The sequence below is a fragment of the Pseudonaja textilis genome, chromosome 2 (genome assembly GCF_049901715.1).
Source record: "Pseudonaja textilis isolate UNSWEBS1 chromosome 2, rPseTex1.2, whole genome shotgun sequence".
Classification (NCBI taxonomy): Eukaryota; Metazoa; Chordata; class Lepidosauria; order Squamata; family Elapidae; genus Pseudonaja; species Pseudonaja textilis.
The window spans coordinates 218602083-218619313 of record NC_141991.1 but is presented as its reverse complement, the minus strand read 5'-3'; the positions used below and the strand labels follow the sequence as shown (position 1 = coordinate 218619313).

The following is a 17231-nucleotide window of genomic DNA, read 5'->3' as shown; positions in this document are numbered from 1 at the left end:
AATGCAAAACACCACCAGAAAGCTGTAGAATTGGCGGTTTACAACTGCAAATCATATGTGTGAATTATTAATACAAATAAAACAAAGTATTTTTATATTTCATTGTGATGCATATAGATATGGCTGTTGAATATACAGTAAACCTATTTAGAAAAAGTTATTTTGTTATTATTCAGAAAGAAAGAAGAAGAAAACTATAAAATTGGTTGAAGTATTTGTACTTGATATCTGGGAATGGTATTGAACCAATACTGAGTAATCTTTTAATGACCATTTCTTTTTGTTTGGCAGTCTAGTTCGTGGGCCAGGGATCTTTGGAGAAATTATAGCCTCCTGGATGATAACATCATCTGATCAAAAGGAATTTGCTGATGTATCAGGAACTGTCACCATGAGAGATCATCAGTCTACTGCTGTTATACTGATTCAGGTATAAATTGTTTCCAGTAGTCAACGCTGATACAAATACAACTTTAATTTTAATAATGGAAGTCCTTTGTTCTTTATTTGAACTTTTTGTTGGAAGTTTGTGAAGTTTTGAAGCTTTGAGTTTTATCTATCTATCTATCTATCTATCTATCTATCTATCTATCTATCTATCTATCTATCTATCTATCTATCTATCTATCTTAAAATTTTGAAGCCTGACTTTATTTCCTGTTACTGCTTTTAAGTTGCCTTTGATAAGATTTCTTAGGAGGTATTTTTCTTTAAAGGCAGCTCAGATATCTTTTAAAGAGGAACATAAAATATTGTTATGCATTTCCTAGTGCAGTGCAGCACTGGTGGAGAGTCTTGCCAGCATAGTTGTATTGGTAATGGTAATGTATCATCCAATAATGATAGCACTATATTATGATGCTTAGTTTTCTAAGATATTTAACTTTTATCTGTACCTTATTGCCTCATTATTGATTGACAATCTACTTTTCCCTTGCAGACATTGTTATTCAACTATATATTTTGACTCAAACTTAATAACAAATATCTGTTGTTCTATATAGCATAGTAAATATTTCTATATGTTTTTCAACTTAATGTGTTTTTTCACTCTCATCTAGGCTCTCGATGATGATATTCCAGAAGAAAAGCAACACTATCAATTTCAGCTGACTGGTATTAGCAATGGTGGAATCATAAATGAGGCAGCCAAAGCAGCAAATATCACAATGGCTGCTAGCGACTTACCATATGGACAATTCACATTTCCTCAAGAAGTAGTGCAGACAACAGAAGAAGAAAAATGGGTAGGAATTGTGTTTACCAGAGAAGTTTCTGAGATATAATTTTCATATTATATATTGGGATGAGGATTCTTATATAACTTGTTGAAAAATACACTGCAAAATAATAAGTTGCTTAGCACACCATCTAGTGTTCAAAACTGTCCTAATTACTCAACTTATTTTCAGACTCCAATTTCACCAAAAGTTATTGATGTTGGAATTAAATTTATGAAAATTGAAATCATTCCTTATTTAGAATCAATTTCAAATCACTGCATAATATGAATACATAAAATATGTACTATGATATCATTTGCATATTTGCAATGTGCATTTGTTCTATTGGCTGAAGGTAATCAATGTTTATAACACACTATATGAGTTTTACTATGGATCAAAGAACAATAAACTGCAATAGTCCAAATGGTAAGGTTTTCTATTCTACTAGAAAATGGATATCATAATTAAATCATATTAGTAAAATTCAATAACATGGATTTTTAAATGCTTTTACTGAAGGGGCTTGGACTAGAAGCCTTGTAGTCCCTTCTAACTCTAGAATTCTTTGATTCTGTGCTTACCTTTAGAGAAATCATGAAGGTGCATTTCACCTTAGAACACAATTGTCTCCAACAGGCTAACATCACAGTTGTCCGTTCTCATGGATTTTACAAGCAAGTTCGCCTTTTGTATAAGACATTGAATGGTACTGCAGTGGAAAGCTCAGACTTTGGTGTGACTTCAGGAGAGCTTATTTTCAAACCCACTGAAACTGTTAAAACTATTTATGTTGAAGTGTATGATGATGATCTTCCAGAAGGTCCTGAGGATTTTTCAGTAGTAATTACAAAAGTAGAATTACTGGGAAGGTAAAAAATAAAAGCCATCTTATAGAAAAATATTGACCAGAGTCATTAAATATAAAATACTGTGTAGCAAATCTTGGTATCTTAGTTGATTTTGTGATCAAGATCTAAAGTAAAATTGAATTTAATATGGCTGTTTATCTTATAGTTCCCTTGCAAACTAGAAATGTAAAAACCAGGTTCATTCTAGTAGTAATAACTTGTAATTTGGTGTTATTACTGAGTCAGTTATAGGTACTCCTCAGGTTATGATGGTAAGGGGACCAGAATTTCCATCACTAAGTGACGTCATAAAGTGTGAAATCATGTGAACACATTGCTTAGTGACACCAATCCCAGTAGTCTCATTGCCATTGTAACCACGGCTATGTGTGTTAGTAGGAAGAAATGGGAGTTCCACGCAAGCAGGTTGGCAGGTTAGAGATGCACGTTAGAACTATATGAGAAGGGAAGTGCTACAGATGAATGCTAGGGAATGCACATGTGGATGGGGCTGTGGGTAGGTAGTTGGGAGTGTGGCAGGGTTGGAGACTGTTATGAAATGTAGATAAGTGCTTCAGATTAGGGTGGGTCCCACAGGTGGGTGCTAGACTCCACAGGTGAGGGTGTGCTATGAGCAAGCAGAGTCTGGCAGCAGCAGGGTGCAGTTATAAATGGGCTGGCCTAAATGTTGATCACATAACGGCTGGAACTTCAAGGAGCATTAAATTCATTTTTTCTGCCCGATCATAATGAGTAAACATAACTTGAAGACTATCTAATACAATGTAATAGGAGCATATAGGGACATGAGTATATTGCCTTATTTATTTATTATTTTTCTCTTCATATACTTTGTAAGTGGATTTGATTTTACAATAAAAGAAAATGGATTGCAAATTGACCAGCCACCTGAGATAGGAAATGCTTCAATAATGAGAATCATTATATCAAAAAGTGACAATGCAGAAGGCATCATTGAATTTGATCCCTCTTATGCAAGTCTTAAAGGTATGGTAGTTCCTACTGCATTATTTCATTTATTTATTTTATTTTAAGACATTTCAGAATCCAGGAAGAAAAACAGTCTGCCCCTGGCAAAAATATAATAATTGCTTTCTGTCTTTTCTTTTGTTTTAGTGGGCTTTTAAACAATAACAACAACAATAAAATTGGCTTTTCTTTATTTTCTTTTTTGTATTTGAATCTATGAACACAAATTGAATAAAACAAAAAAGTATGAAGTAAAGGAACAAACTGTAAAGGAAAAAAATAAAGTGAGAAAGGCATAGTGGATGGAAAACAAAATATCACTAAATAAGCAGAATTCATAATTTCCATTGGAGGGCCTTCCAGTGAACATAGCCAATTGATCAATTTGGAATGCTCCTTCCAGAGCAAAGTACTTTCAATTTACACACAAGCAAACTCAGTTCCCTAAGTTTATATAACTCCTGGGCTAGGGAGCGTCCCTGAATCACCTCACAAGATCACCGTTCCATACAGCAGTGGTTTGCAAGGAGATTCTGAAGCAGCGTGGGTGAGCTGTCCATAGGCTGGGAGGTAGGGCTGCAATCACTTCGTTGTTGAAAAAACAATTCTCATAAAATATAATATTCCTTATTTTATGAATTAAATAATGGAGTATTTAAGATTTATTGATCATATAAAATCAGATTCATCATCTTGAGAAATAATTCTAAATCACTGCAGACCACTATTTATCATTATCTAAAATAAATGCACTTGAACATTTTTTTAAAAACAAAAAAAATTACTAAAAACAATTAACTAAAAAACTATTAAATTCTCAATTTCTTCCCATTGTACCTGGCAAGTGATTACATCAAATATGAATAAATATTCAAATTGTGTCTGGTTACTGTTTAAATCAAATATTGTCCCTTAGTAAACATATTACATTGCTGCTAAGTTGATTACCTAGTCTTGTTATTATAGGCAGAATGTTTCTTTTCTATAAAGTGAGCCAAATGTATGCTTTCGGCAATCACTGTATATTTTAATAAAATTGTGATATATGTTATTTATTGTCCTGGAAAGATTTCTACTAGAAAAGAAACTTTAAGTTTAAAGTCAAGTTTTGTTGTTAAATGTTCTTGAATAATGTTTTCTAGTACTGTTGAATGTGTTTACATGATTACCAAGTGAAATAAAATGTTCTGTATCACATTTCCAACTTTTATTCGATATGCTTTATTCCTTTTCATACCAGTGCATTATAGAAGGATAATTGTCAGGCAGACAGTCAGGAACAAAGAGGGAGGGAAGGAAGGAAGGAAGGAAGGATTTCCAATGTCCCCTGCCAATTTCCCACAGGAAACTTGGTGGGGAGCCAGAATCAATAATATTAACCTGGTTTTTTGTGACTCTACATTTCCTGGCCAGTTTGGGCTTTTGTTATTTCTGCATTTTCCATTTTCTGAACTAAAGGTATATCACATGACTTTTGTCTTTCTTTACTATGGACCTTCCTGCAAATAAGGCAGTCCTTCTGAGCACAGAATCTGGCAAAGGAAGTATTAGGCCTAAATATACCCATGTAATATATGGGGGCAGGGGAAGCCTTCATATACAGTACAAGAACATGAAAATATTTGAATATACTTAAGCACATTGGCTTCCTATATGCTACACATATAAAACAAGCAGAAGTTATCAGTTTTCAAGGATAAATAAATTTTCCACAATTATAATTGTATCCCAGTGATTATTTACAGACCCCTCACATCCTGGCCATAATTTATTTCAACTTCAACCCTCAAAATGACACCATAGGGCACTGCACACCAGAACAACTAGACACAAGGACAGTTTTTCCCCGAATGTCATCACTCTGCTAAACAACTAATTCCCACAACACTGTCAACTTATTTACTAAGACTGTATTACTATTATTCCTCTACTACTAGATTATAATAATACTTCCTGGTACCTATCTCTTCCCACTTATGACTATAACTGTGTTGCTTATATCTTTACAATTTATATTGTTTTATTTGTTTCCTAGTATGATTTGATTGCTTATTAGTAACCTATGACTATTATTAAGTGTGGTACCTTATGATTCTTGACTCTTGACAAATGTATCTTTTCTTTTATGTACACTGAGAGCATATGCACCAAAAAGAAATTTCTTGTGTGTCCAATCACACTTGGCCAATAAAGACTTCTATTCTATTCTATTCTATTTGATTTGATTCGATTCTATCTGTAGAAAATTTTTAACACAGCTGAACATCTAATTTTGTGAACTTGAAGTGAATAATAGAGTATTTATATACTCTATTTATATCATCATGGCTTTTTATACAGCTATGATTTTACACTCTTTTAAAACCAAATGTCTTGGCACTTAGAAGCTTACTTTAAAGTTTAGAAGCTTACTCCTGAGTAAAACCTTGTAATGCATCCTGGCTTTTGTTTTGTTTCAGTGGAAGAAGATGTTGGTTGGATAATGCTTCCAGTATTTCGAAGGTTGGGGAGTTATGGTTTTGTGACAGCAGATTTCATATCTAGAAGTATTTCAGCTCTTCCTGATGGGATTGATTATAGCATTGCAAACAATTCAGTCATTTTTCATCATGGCCAAATACAGAGTTTTATCAGCATTTTAATCATAAATGATGAAGAAAGGTAAAACTCTTTTTCTTGCTTTTCATTCACTAACAGATAATCAGATAATCAGAGATAATCAGAGTTGGAAGGGACCTTGTAGGTCATCTCGTCCAACCCCCCACCCAAGCGGGAGACCCTACACCATTTCTGACAAATTGCAGTCCAACTACCCTAAAATTATTCAAAAATTGCATTTCACAGTCAATGGCATCCATAACCAAGTCAGCAAAACTTGATAGACACTATTGGTCACACAGTATTATGTATAAAGGCGGTGGTGGTGCAGTGGTTAGAATGCAGTACTGCAGGCTGACTGACTGCTCTCTCCAGGAGTTCAATTCTGAACAGCACAAGGTTACTCACCCTTTCATTCTTCCGAGATCAGTAAAATAAGGACACAGATTGTTGGGGCAATATGCTGATTCTGTAAATTGCTTAGAGAGGACTATAAAGCACTATAAGTCTAAGTGCTATTGCTATAAATACAGTTAATTAGAGTGTCCATAAAACTAGGTTGTTTTATTAGAAAATTACATTTAGTTCGTATGGCACTTTGTTACTTACCTTATTTTTCCAGGACAGGAAAAATAATGTAATTTAAAATGTTTAATGTTTAACAATTTCTACATATGTTTAACAATTGTTTAACAATTTCTACAATTTCTAAATTTTTAACAATTTCTAAATGTTTAACAATTTCTACATATTTTTTCTGCAAGAGTTAGTGGTGTTATTATCAATTACTTCTTTTTGTCCTCATGTATAACTTTAAATACTCCATGTATAAAAATAATTTTATGAATATGAGCTGTAAAATTACTAAATGTTCATATTTCAGTGATATATGAGGTAATGTAACTATGTTTGGTGACAAAGTATGTTTCATTCTTTGGTTTCTGATTAGTGAAAATGCTGAGCAGTTTGAAATCCAGCTAATAGGTGCCAGTGGTGGAGCGGTTCTGGGACTTTACCTCATGACCCAAATAACTATTGCTAAGAGCGACTCTCCACATGGGATTGTCCGCTTCCTCAATGAAAGCCAAATCATTCTTCCCAACCCTAATGTCTCATTAACTCTGTCCTTGGTACTTGAAAGAACTGGAGAATTGATAGGAGAGTCTCAGGTATGTCTATTCTCTCTTTGTTTCCTTCTCTTAACTTCTCTGCCTTTAATTAATTAATTAGCGTTTATTTAATTTTTTTAAAAAAAACTTTGTTTTATTTTGGTAAGATTTTATACTTTTAACTTGTTTTCTAAAACATTAGCCAATTAAAGTTATAAACCAGCATTTGTTGATTTGGATAAGATTTAAGGCAAAAATTCCAGTTCAGTTACAGAAAGAAGTTGATTCTGCTGATTCTTGCTTACCTTTATATGGGTTCAAGGAGGTTCTCAACAACTTGTAGCTCAGAATGGACCTCAAAATTGGAAGTTAAATTATTCTTAAATTTACCCTTCAATTTTATTATAACACATGTGTTATGCATGGTAAAGAAACGTGATATTTTTAATTTCTCAAACATTAAAGAAGCATGTTACTAATAAATAGACTGAAATAATGTGCTATATGTACTTAGAAAGGAAAGAAATGGAAGTAATTTCAATTTGAATTTCACTCTCTATCCAAGCTCTAAATTATTAGTTTTTTAAAAATTTATTTATATCTCACTTTTTTATTTACTAAATCCATATGTTTATTTTAATGCTGCTTCCTTACATTGCTTAAATGTTTATAAATGTTGGAAATTTGTAATCTTACATTGTAATCTTACATCTTATAAAAAGATTTATGTATGAAGGAATTAACTATTTTAATTGATTTTGTATGTGTAGATAAACTGTTGAATTATTGTATTCTGATTGTTCTAGTTTACGATCAATGGATTCATTTGCTTACTTTGTATTTTATTTATGTAGCTAGTTTCACTAAAGAGTACCAAGTCACAAATATAGATTTTTATGTAAACTCATGCTTTAGATAGGTCAACGTGTCTTGATTCTACCTGTAAAATAGCCCACCCACTCATGCAGCAATTTTATAGGGGCCAGCAAAATTTCTTGACCTGAAAATGTTTTCCTGAAGTCTGATGTAGAGAAATGCAGTTTTAAATGAAATGCTTGTGGATTTCAGGCATGCTTAGTACTAACATATTTAAAATATCAGTTATTCTTCATTGTATGCCCCATTGCCAGATGGATAACGATTCTTGTTTTTATACAGAAGGGCCTTATATAACCTTATGGTTTGTAATGATTTACTTTGTTAAAAAGAATCTGTTCTTTCCCTCCTGACATCATGATTTTAACCAGAAAATTATTCTCTTCACTTTTATGAAGGTTATTTTTTATTTTGCTGCTTCTCTTTTAAAAATTGCTGATTGGAAGATTTTCATAAAATTCTACATATATACATATATTGTGTTTCAGTTTTGCAAATATAGGTGGCACATAAATTAATTAATTAATTAAAATATTAAAAAATGAGTTTCTTTCTGTAGTCTAAAGCTTGTTAACTACTTAGCCGATTAATTGAGCAAATGGGCACACCTTGTCTGGGAATACCCACAAAAGATATTCTTCATATTGCACATTGATTAATATGTACTAAGAATATATGTTTTATTTTGCAGTGCTTTTAAATTATTAATAATGCTTTCTTAAAATATATGTCATCTGCAGATTAATTGGGACATTTTAGGACCTAATTCAGAGGTAATTTTACCTCCTCTGAATAGTGACATCAGAGACCCAGTAAATGGATCATTTTATTTTGCGGAAGCAGAAGGTGGCTTGCGACATATTGACTTGAAAATTTATCCCCATGAAGAAGTTGAAGTTCAAGAGATCTTCATTATAAGGTTGCGTGTTATGAGGGGAGAAACAGAACTAGATCCCAAGGCTGCCAATATAACAGTTAAAGTAAATGATTTTCTTATTAATAATAGTAGTACTCTTTCAAGGCTTTACTGTTATTTCTTTTATTTATTATTTTTTACAGCATCTTTTTATTAATGCTTCAACATATCATCATAAATGAGAGGGTTATATCTTTTGTCATATAAGAAAATACTTTGGAAATTTTTTAAGCTTTTTAAGCACAGGGGTCCAAGAGACTTAAGGTCTTTGAAGTTATAATAATGAGCAACATTACAGCATACCATTTAAAAAGAAAACAAGTACTTGAATGTTCTGTGTTCTGTATCATTAATTAGGAAACCTAAGGATAACCATTACTTTTTCTTAACCTAGATTTTAAAGTTTGGTGATCCCAATGGGATAGTGCAGTTTGTTCCTGAATCTTTATCTCCAAAGATTTTTGAGGAACCATCAGCATCTGAAGGTCCACTGAATATTGTGCTTTCCATAAAGAGAATTCAAGGCATTATGGGGAATATCACGGTATTTGACTTTGGTAGTTAGTAGTTTGTCCAATATAAGTTAATTATGAATGTAGAATTAAATCAATGAGAGATAGAAATAGATAAATGGTTGGTAAATGATAGATAGATAGATAGATAGATAGATAGATAGATAGATAGACAGACGAGTCAGTGTGGTGTAATGGTTAAAGTATTGGACTAGGAAAAGGGGCCAGTTACTTCCAATCCTAGACTTGGGATTTATCAACCCATTTGGACCAAATAGTTATACTAAAATACATTAATTTGTGATTTTTTATATAATAAGTAGATAAATAGGCGGTAGGAAGCAGAAAGATACAACTATATAGAGAGGGGGTATCTGTCTATATTGCACATACAATATATGCAAGCATATGACATAGAGAAAATGTATATGGTCTGTGTTAGATTTCTGAGCTTCATGCATATTTTGTTTTTAAATATATTTTTTTCTAGTAAAATGTTCTCAAAGGGATGTTTGCATGAACAACAAAATTTAAGAATTAATAATGATGTGGGAGTTTCAGAGGAACTGAAAGTATGCTTCTTTGTTCTGAGAATATTGTTTTCAAATTGTGAAGTTTGTAACATCTAAATTATATAAAATTTTATTTCATTGGGATTTGAATATATTGACCAAAGCTTCTTTGTTTCTTTTAATTTAATTGTTATAGATTTACTGGAAATTAAGTAGTAATTCTGATACTACAAATGATTTTATAACTATGAGAGGTTCTGTTGTGATTCCTGATCTACAAAGGACTTCGGACATTGTGATTTCCTTGTTGCCTGATGATGTTCCTGAAATAGATGAGCATTATGAAGTGCAGCTTACTTCAGTGGAAGGAGGAGCTGATTTGGATCTGAGGAAAAGCATTTCTAGATTCATGGTGGTTGCAAATGATGATCCATATGGAGTATTTGCCTTGTATGGTGAAAAACAGTCAGTACAAGTAGAGAAAGATCTCAGCCGGCATATCCAGATTAATATTTCTCGGCATGCAGGGACTTTTGCTGATGTAATTGTAGAGTACCAAATTTCATCTTTCAATGAAGAAAAAATAATCACACCAGCCAACAGAGTGGGAAATCTACACATTAAAGCAGGGTCCAGTTATGGATTGAAAACAGTGCCAATACACACCCAGGTCTGTCATTTCTTTACCCATTGAAATATCCTTTTCAATCATGATTGTAGTGTTTTGTAATCAAAACCAGTATTTTATGGGTTGCATTTCTATTAAGCCTTGGTTTTAATTTAGAAAATCAGAAGAATCCTATTTTTAAGGTACATGAAGGAAAATGCACAGTAGTGAGTGAATGTGCCTGCACATGCCAGGTTCCTGGGAAGCTGCTATTTGCTGTTGAAAGCTGTATCTCAAAACTATTATCCATAATCCCTAACAGTTATGTATATCAAAGAATGTGGCTAGGTGCATTTCCTTAGTCTGTCTAGGTAATAAATCTTAAACAAAATCATAACAGATGACATTCTGCATATTTGAATGCTCACAATGATAACAAAAGCAAAAACTGTGGCTATATATTTCAAAAAAAGTCTTATAATAATATAGTGCAATAAAATATGACATGATACTTTCAGATTCTAAATAAATAATTTTGATAAAGTTAAAGTTTGATAGCCTTAATTTGCTGGGTCATTTTCCACTAATGTTGCTTTCTATTAACTTTGGGGGGTGGGTGGGACTTGTAAAACTACGTGTCTAAATAAATCTTGTTTGAATAAAGTATTTTAAAGTCTTATTTGAATGCTAATCTGTAAATGTAATTTTAATTGCTATGTTTTGTGATTATAATTTTCCAGGTATTTATTTCCCTTGGCATGAATTTGACCCTGGAACTGATCAATGTAACGTTACTTAATATTAGTGCCAATATTGCGCCTAAAATATTAGAGACAGCCAGGTTGGTCTCTTTTCCAATTCCCAAAGAAGCTGCCAATTCTCAGGTAACTAGATTTATAGTTTCTAACAACTTAACAATCAATGGAACATATTTTAATTTATTAGACTTAATTGGCTGCCAGATGTTGAAAGATCTGAATAAATTATTTGTACCATATTATAAAATATTGATATTTTTTATTTTGGTTTTTATTTCTTACTATATATTTGGGGGCAAGCACATTCATGCTTTTTTTTTCATCACCAAATTTCTCTTTTTGCAATTTGGCAGTGGTGAGAGGATACAAAATACAAATCTAGTCATTCCTGGCTTATATTCCTGGCTTCAGGTTATTTTAACTAGGTATTATAAAAAGGTCATGTATTCTATTTCATTTCTGATTGTCATTTGTTTTATAGTTGATATATATTTGCTGGTGAATTCAAACATATATATTTAGTACATTTTAAATGAAACTTAAAATTTCAAAATATAGATTTATTGCACAAATAATGCAATTGTTCTATTTCTGGAAATATTTCGATTACCAATAGCAATAGTATTCCATATATAATTATTCAGTGCACATGCCTATAATTTTAATTTGGTTAAGCTGTTGCCATAATTTATAACAAAAAGAGTATTTTCTTTATAGGTTGCCTTTGATTCTATTATCTTGCGACTTATAAATATTACAGCAGGAACAACTGAAGCTCTTATAACTCGTAAAGGAATATATGGCTCCATTGTAATAACTTGGAATTCTGGATATCCATCAGGGCTTATTCCTCTGTACCTTCACCAAGGCAGTATTATACCAGCCTCTGGTGAGTGCCATCATTTTGCTATCCTTGAGGACAGTAGGACAGTTCAAACACTTTGATAATAAAGAGAGAGTAATAAAGAGAGAGAGAGAGGGAGGGAGGGAGGGAGGGAGGGAAAGAGAGAATATATATGCTCAATATTCAAGGATCTTACCATGGATTTTTTTGTAGCTTCAATTGTTTTGTTTTAATTAAAAAAAATGTAAAACAACAAACCTTGATTATTCCCTATCTGAATTTGGTTTATCACTCTCTTTTCTCAACCCCTTTTTTTCTTAGGAAAGTAGATAGTTAATTGTTATAACCAGAGCATACTTCACTGTACCTTATCATAACTTGATGTTGTGTAAAACTTTTGATTTCTGGGATGTATACGGTGTAACTCTTTTATCCTCTCTTTTAATTTGCTGCTCAACAATGAGCAAATCTGCATGATGAATCATTGTTAAAGGTCTTTTCCATCATTTCTTTTTGGTGCCTGTAGCACATTTATTAATATAGAAGGTAACAAAATACAAGACCTGAAATAAAATGAATGTGTCAAAAGAAAGCAAAGATAGTACCAATAGTAATAGGTGCCTCGGTTGCAATCCCAAAACAACTAGAGCACCATTTGGAAACTATTAGCATTGACAATTTCACCATCAGTCAGTTGCAAAAGGCAGCTTTACTCAAAGTAGCTTACATACTGCAACAATACCTCCAATACCATCAAAAATCAACATTCACCTATCCCAGGTGCTTGGAAAGAATAAAAATGCCAAATCCAGTCTGAAAATCCGACTGTGTGATGAACCATAATTTATTAAACTTGCATGATGCCTGACTGGCAATGGCTCATGATTTAATACTATTGCTTTCCAACATTCCAGAAGCTTTCCATCCATCTCTTTTCCTTTTTCCTTCCAGGCACAGTTACTTTTTCCCATGGTGAACAAAACAAAACAATCTTATTCCAAGTTATTCCAAATGCAAATAGTCCTGAGGTGTTTGCTGTACATTTGGCTGCTGTGCAGACCAATGCATCTGGTGGGGCTTGTCTAAGGTAAGAAAGCTATCACTCAAATTGAATATTTGGTTCATCAGCCTAATACAACAAAGATTCCTCCTACTTTACCCATTAATTGATTGACATTTATTATTTCCTTCGGTCAGTTATTACATATCTGGAAATATTAATAATGATGGAACCAAAATACACAATGACAACTTATGAACTGATATCTTCATAAAGTTCTAAAAGTGCTTCTTCAGTTTGAGCAAAGTCTCAGATGAACCCAATATACTAATGTTCTTAAATGGATCTGTCTATTGAAGATGAGTTAAAGCTGTCCTGCCTTTATCTTTCCACATTCAAATGTCATATATTTGTTTTTATTTCAGATCAGATTTCATTATTGCTGAGATTGAACCAATGGGAGTCTTTCAGTTTGCTCCTAGCTCAAGAAACATTTTAGTGAGTGAAGATGTGCAAGTAGTCAGATTAAATGTACAAAGACTTTTTGGTTATCAAAGCAACTTTACAAAGGTGTTCTATCAGACCACTGCAGGAAGTGCCAAATCACTAGAAGACTTTGAACCTGCTCATGATGGAGAACTTGTTTTTGGATTCCGTGACATTAACACAGTGTTGGAAATCTTGGTAACTGATGACAGCATTTCAGAAGGGGAAGAAATTTTTTTTGTGAATTTAACAACTGTGAATGTTTTAGATGTTCAGGACCTTAATCCAGATAGGAATCCACGTCTGAATCCAGAATTTAGCATTGCATCAGTTACCCTACTGGCCAGTGATATCCATTATGGAATTTTAAGTCTTGCACCAACTACTATTTACACTGAAGAAGACAGCAATAACATTGCTTCCAACACTATTCTGATTCATATCAGAAGAACTCAGGGATTTGTGGGAAATATCTCTGTAAATATAAAAACTTTTGGTGCAATAAATGCCCAAAGTGGAGCAGATACATTTCCTTTTGAAATTGTCCCTGTGGTTTCTAATCTTACCTGGGCAATCGAAGGGACGGACTTTGAAGAAATGGCTCTATCTGTCACATTATTGGATGGTGAACGAGAAAGTGAAGTATCTGTCACAATTCTTGATGATGACGAACCTGAAGGGGAAGAATTTTTTTATGTTGTTCTTTCTGAACCTCAAGATGGAGCCCAGATTACAGAAAGTATAGATGAATATGGGTTTAAAGGTTTTACCACAATCATTATCAAAGGTAGGAATATTTATGTTGTTTTAGTATATAGGCAAAATACTGACAGGAAAGAGAGTTTCCTTATAAAATAAAATAATAACTCTTAAGTAAAAAAAGTGTTTATTCTCGAGCTTGTAATATAAATCGTATACATTCTCTCAGTTATCTGGACCATCATTTTTTAAGTAATTGTGACTGAAGAGGAAGAGAATTCCTGATAAATTTCCTGTCTTTGACAATATAGATTGAAACGGAAACAGTGGCATTAGCATGTTTTCTTATTGGATGTAATTATAATAATTGAAGGAAAAGGATTATGATGATAGAATTTATATAAATGGTCTGTTGGAAAGATCAAATTTATCTGATCAGTTTCATGTACTGGATAATATAAATTAGGCTTTTCAAACTGGAAAGTAAGGGCAAATAAAGATGAGTTCAGTAAAGAACATGGATCTGAAGTTGATAACTAAGCATTTCCTTTGGGTTTATAATTCAGATTAAATGATAAAAGCATACATATATACTATTGCATATTAGAAGCTTTGTATTCTAGTAAATCTTGAGAATAGCTGCAATGTGCTATATGAGAATTATATTTTCTTATATTACTAAGAGATGAAAGACTCGTCTGTTTATCTCTCCTTGTGTGAGAAAAAAGTTATGCCTGAATAGAGATTTTTTTTTACTTTTGGAAAAAAAGTAAAATTAACAATCTAGTTATCTCGTCGCATGTTCTTGGCTAATGTTTACCTATATTTTATCAATATATTGTTGGACTGGTACAGGGGTGGGCTGCTGTAGGTTCGCATGGGTTTAGGCGATCTTCTAGCTAAGATTCTGTGCAGTTTGGGGGAGCCCGCAAATCTCACCCCTGGCTGGCCCCACCCACCCCACCCCTCCCCTCCCAGGAGTCCCCATGTGGCCCATTTTGGATGTATGTAAGTACATGGCCCACGTGGAGGCCAGGGGGCTGTTTTTGCACTCCCGGAGGCTTGAAAAAAGCCTCTGGGGAAGGTGAAAATGCCCCCCCCCCCATGATGTAGGAAGCCTACGAGGCCACACGCACCATGGCCATGCTCACCCAGAAACCGGAAAGAGAAATGGTTGCTGAAGCCCACCTCTGGACTGGTAAGAACAGGATGCTCTTTCTAGATATCAGTTACTTTTGTTTAATAGATGGGTGTAATTTCCAAGAATTAACTAGCATTTTAAGATCAAGAATGCAGGCTTTCTATCAAAAATCATGTTTTTTAAAGTAAGAAATTAAGCAGAGACTTAGATAAATCTTTATGAATCAGTTACTGTCAGCAGCATCTGCAGGTTCTCATATATATGTCAAAATAATGAAAGAAGCATCACAGTGCAAACTCCACATCTTTGTGGCATATGTGGGATTCAAAACATGAGTGGAAAAGTGGCAGGACTTGAACTGTTATTCCTCAATGCTACTTGCACCATTCTGATCATCCCTCCTTACCCAGGAAAATATTCTGATGGTAACTATTTTTGTTATCATCATAACAACCTAAGCCAATAATTTGTGAGCCATATAGATCTTGTTAAAATAGAAAGTAGACAGTAGAAGAGCATTCCAATTTGTTGCTAGAAAAATAGCATGTGTCTGAGCAAGAGTCAGGCACAACTGAAGGAAGACTTAACCTTTCTTAGTGATATCTTTCCAAAAATTGGTAAAAAAGCCCTGTCATTTTCCCTAGTGCCTTATCATATTAATATTCTATGTCATGAAGATACCCAGTTGCTTTAAAATGTGGTGATTCAGTAAACAAATGCCATTATATCTGTGTTGTGATTATTGTATCAACAATATTCCAACCTATTGTATCTTAAAACTCACAAGTATTCTTAAATGTTTTAATTATGGCAGTATTAAATACCCCATTATTTTATATAAAATACAGTTCTTCCACTTATATTGTAATAGCTCCTCATTCCATGTGATATTGTGTAATTATCTCATTTTGAAAAAAATATTTTTAATGAATTCTACAATGTAATAATTTATTTGCTTCTTGATATTTTGGAATGATCTATTTCCCATTTAGGAAATGATCTTCAGAATGGAATTCTAGGATTCAGTGAAGAAACTCAACATGGTCTTATGCTTGATGAAGATTCAGAAAAGAGGAAACTAGAACTTTTTGTCACCCGACAGCCAAACAGGTACAAGCAACAGATGATAAAAAGTGTTATCTTCATTTATTATAATGCATTGTGTCAAGTCAAGGATTATAATTGTAAGCAGGATATATTGTGACAGGATCTTAATATGAAGCCTTTTAGAAGTTCCAGTAAATTACTGCAAACTGAGATAATTGTCTCATAAATGTAGAATATGTTAATCAGTATACCAAAACTGAACAAAAATGAGAAAAATAAATTTACTCTAATTCATACACATAATCGTCAACATGTAAAATTAACTGATCTGCAATGTGCACATATTTAATCTTTGGCCCTTTCTTCAGGAAAGTATAATTTGGCCAAAAGTGTAGATTCAGATGGAACTTGATTCATCTCATTAATAACTTTTTATCTCATATTTTAAGTGCTGGTCAAATAATATAATGATATAGTAGTCTTTGATTTTACCAATATAATGTAATACAATTGGTAAAATCAAAGACATCCCACTACATTCATATGTGAAAAATTCATTCATATTATGAAAAATTTGATTTGAACAGCATTTTCTAAACAAGATTTGAGATTGAGATCCTTATATTAAAGAAATGGACTGTCGCTTTTAAAGTTACTGTTTCTATCTACCATAACATTTTATGTGTGAGCTATGTGTGTGTTCACTCACCCTTTCTAGCCAATGCTATGCTTCTCATGCACTTGCAAGCATCATCTCATCCCCTTGCAGTCTCCACCTATCAGTATCCAATTTACCTACTTGCTGGCCTGGGACTTACAGCTTCCTGCTGGCTTCCCGATTAACAGGTTGTGGAAGTTGCAAGAAGTTGCTTTGCCTAATGACTATGGGATGCAGTTAATGATAGCAAGCTGGATTGTAGGGATTGCCATTGTTAAATGATGTGGTTGCACTTTATGACTTAGCAATGGAAATAATAGGATAAACTTTGTTTATTTTTTAAAAATACACAATTGTGCTGTGATAAGCAAAAGAACAAAACAGATGTGAGGGTAAAAACTTTT

At 33.1% G+C, this 17231-nt stretch overlaps 1 protein-coding gene across 5 annotated transcripts in view; it reads left to right on the top strand.

Annotated features, from left to right (window-relative positions):
- ADGRV1 (adhesion G protein-coupled receptor V1) overlaps positions 1-17231 on the top strand; it is a 238932-nt gene that overhangs the window by 103046 nt on the left and 118655 nt on the right. For all 5 annotated transcript variants that reach the window (XM_087927064.1, XM_087927062.1, XM_087927063.1 and 2 more), the window contains 14 exons: positions 292-430; positions 1062-1247; positions 1863-2095; positions 2934-3082; positions 5524-5725; positions 6612-6831; positions 8388-8627; positions 8958-9107; positions 9784-10257; positions 10935-11078; positions 11670-11841; positions 12748-12883; positions 13222-14069; positions 16115-16232. In XM_087927064.1, the coding sequence (XP_087783190.1) occupies positions 292-430; positions 1062-1247; positions 1863-2095; positions 2934-3082; positions 5524-5725; positions 6612-6831; positions 8388-8627; positions 8958-9107; positions 9784-10257; positions 10935-11078; positions 11670-11841; positions 12748-12883; positions 13222-14069; positions 16115-16232 (3411 nt within the window). The remainder of the gene's footprint in view (positions 1-291; positions 431-1061; positions 1248-1862; positions 2096-2933; positions 3083-5523; positions 5726-6611; positions 6832-8387; positions 8628-8957; positions 9108-9783; positions 10258-10934; positions 11079-11669; positions 11842-12747; positions 12884-13221; positions 14070-16114; positions 16233-17231) is intronic.